At 48.0% G+C, this 1,155-nt stretch overlaps 1 protein-coding gene across 1 annotated transcript; it reads left to right on the forward strand.

Moving 5' to 3' along the window:
* Nucleotides 1-140: 140 nt before the first annotated feature.
* Pmar_PMAR009225 (hypothetical protein) lies at nt 141-954 on the forward strand (the record flags this gene model as incomplete). The annotated part of the gene is made up of 1 exon (XM_002767897.1): nt 141-954. A coding segment is annotated over one exon (814 nt), but the record flags the coding sequence as incomplete, so codon positions are not given.
* Nucleotides 955-1,155: the final 201 nt, after the last annotated feature.

The following is a 1,155-nucleotide window of genomic DNA, read 5'->3' on the forward strand; positions in this document are numbered from 1 at the left end:
ATAGGCATGTTACGTTGAGAAAACGTATTGGCTCTGCCTTTAGCTTGAATGGTAATGGAGAGCCTATTGGTCGTGATGTAGGTCGTAGCAGTCATGACCAAGGTCTTCCTGTGGCGCCGAATGCTACCTCTGATTATGGTATGCCTTTGTACGGGCAGGAGAGTCCGACCTTTTCCTTCAACCCCGTTGGTTCTGGTGGTGGGTCTAAGGCAACTACAGAGCAAGGGGCTGGGTATGTGCAGGGTAAGGCCTGTAATTCGGAAATGCCCAATGGTTCGCTGGGTGATCCTCGAAAGGTGTGGCACTATGATTATAGTGACCCTAGTAGAGGCCGAATCTACTCTAGTAATGGTCCTGAACGTCACCAAGAACGAGTAATGGCACCTGATGCCCTTGAAGGTGGTAGGAAAGGCCAGAGTACCACTGTGGGTACTGCTGGGACCTACCATGGTAACCTGGAGTCATTTCCAATGACCCCAAGTGTTGCTGGCCAGATAGGGGAACCTTACGGTAGAACTCCTCCCTATGGGGAGAGAGTAACACTGTGTAGGCAACCTGATGGCAATTTTAAGATGGTTCAAGAAGATTATCCGCTAGCCTTCAATGATGGAAGGCCTAGAGGGGGTGATAATGACTCTATCAACTCTCGTATAGTGAGTCAGGTGGAGTCAGTATTGTCTGAAAATCTGAAGACCATCGCCCCTACTAATGCTAAGAAGGCCCAAATTCGTTTGAATATGGGTTACCGTATGCCACGGTATGGATACTTGAAGTCCTTCTGGTTACTGCCTCCTCAGTGGCAGAAGGAGAGACCTGCTGACTTACCTATTGGTTCTGATGATTTGGCTATTAATGAAGCTCAATTAGAGTTTGTTAAGCACCGAGTGACTCAGGCCTCTGAGAAGCTGGTGAGCCAGATCAAGAAGCTCCAAGGAGGGCCCTATCAGGGTGCAAGTGATTCGAGATCTTGGCATGAAGTACAACGTGAGATTGTAGACAATTTGAATCGCTCCTCTTTGACAATTGCGAGGATTCATTTGTTGTATCTCACTGATTGCGTGAGTCCTACTATTAGCCAGAGAATTAGGAGAAGGCTTAATAGCTGACTCTTGGTTTGACGCTAACCCTGTGGACCTCTTGCTGGCTATGTGGAAT

Source organism: Perkinsus marinus (assembly GCF_000006405.1).
Source record: "Perkinsus marinus ATCC 50983 genomic scaffold scf_1104296969612, whole genome shotgun sequence".
NCBI lineage: Eukaryota > Perkinsozoa > Perkinsida > Perkinsidae > Perkinsus > Perkinsus marinus.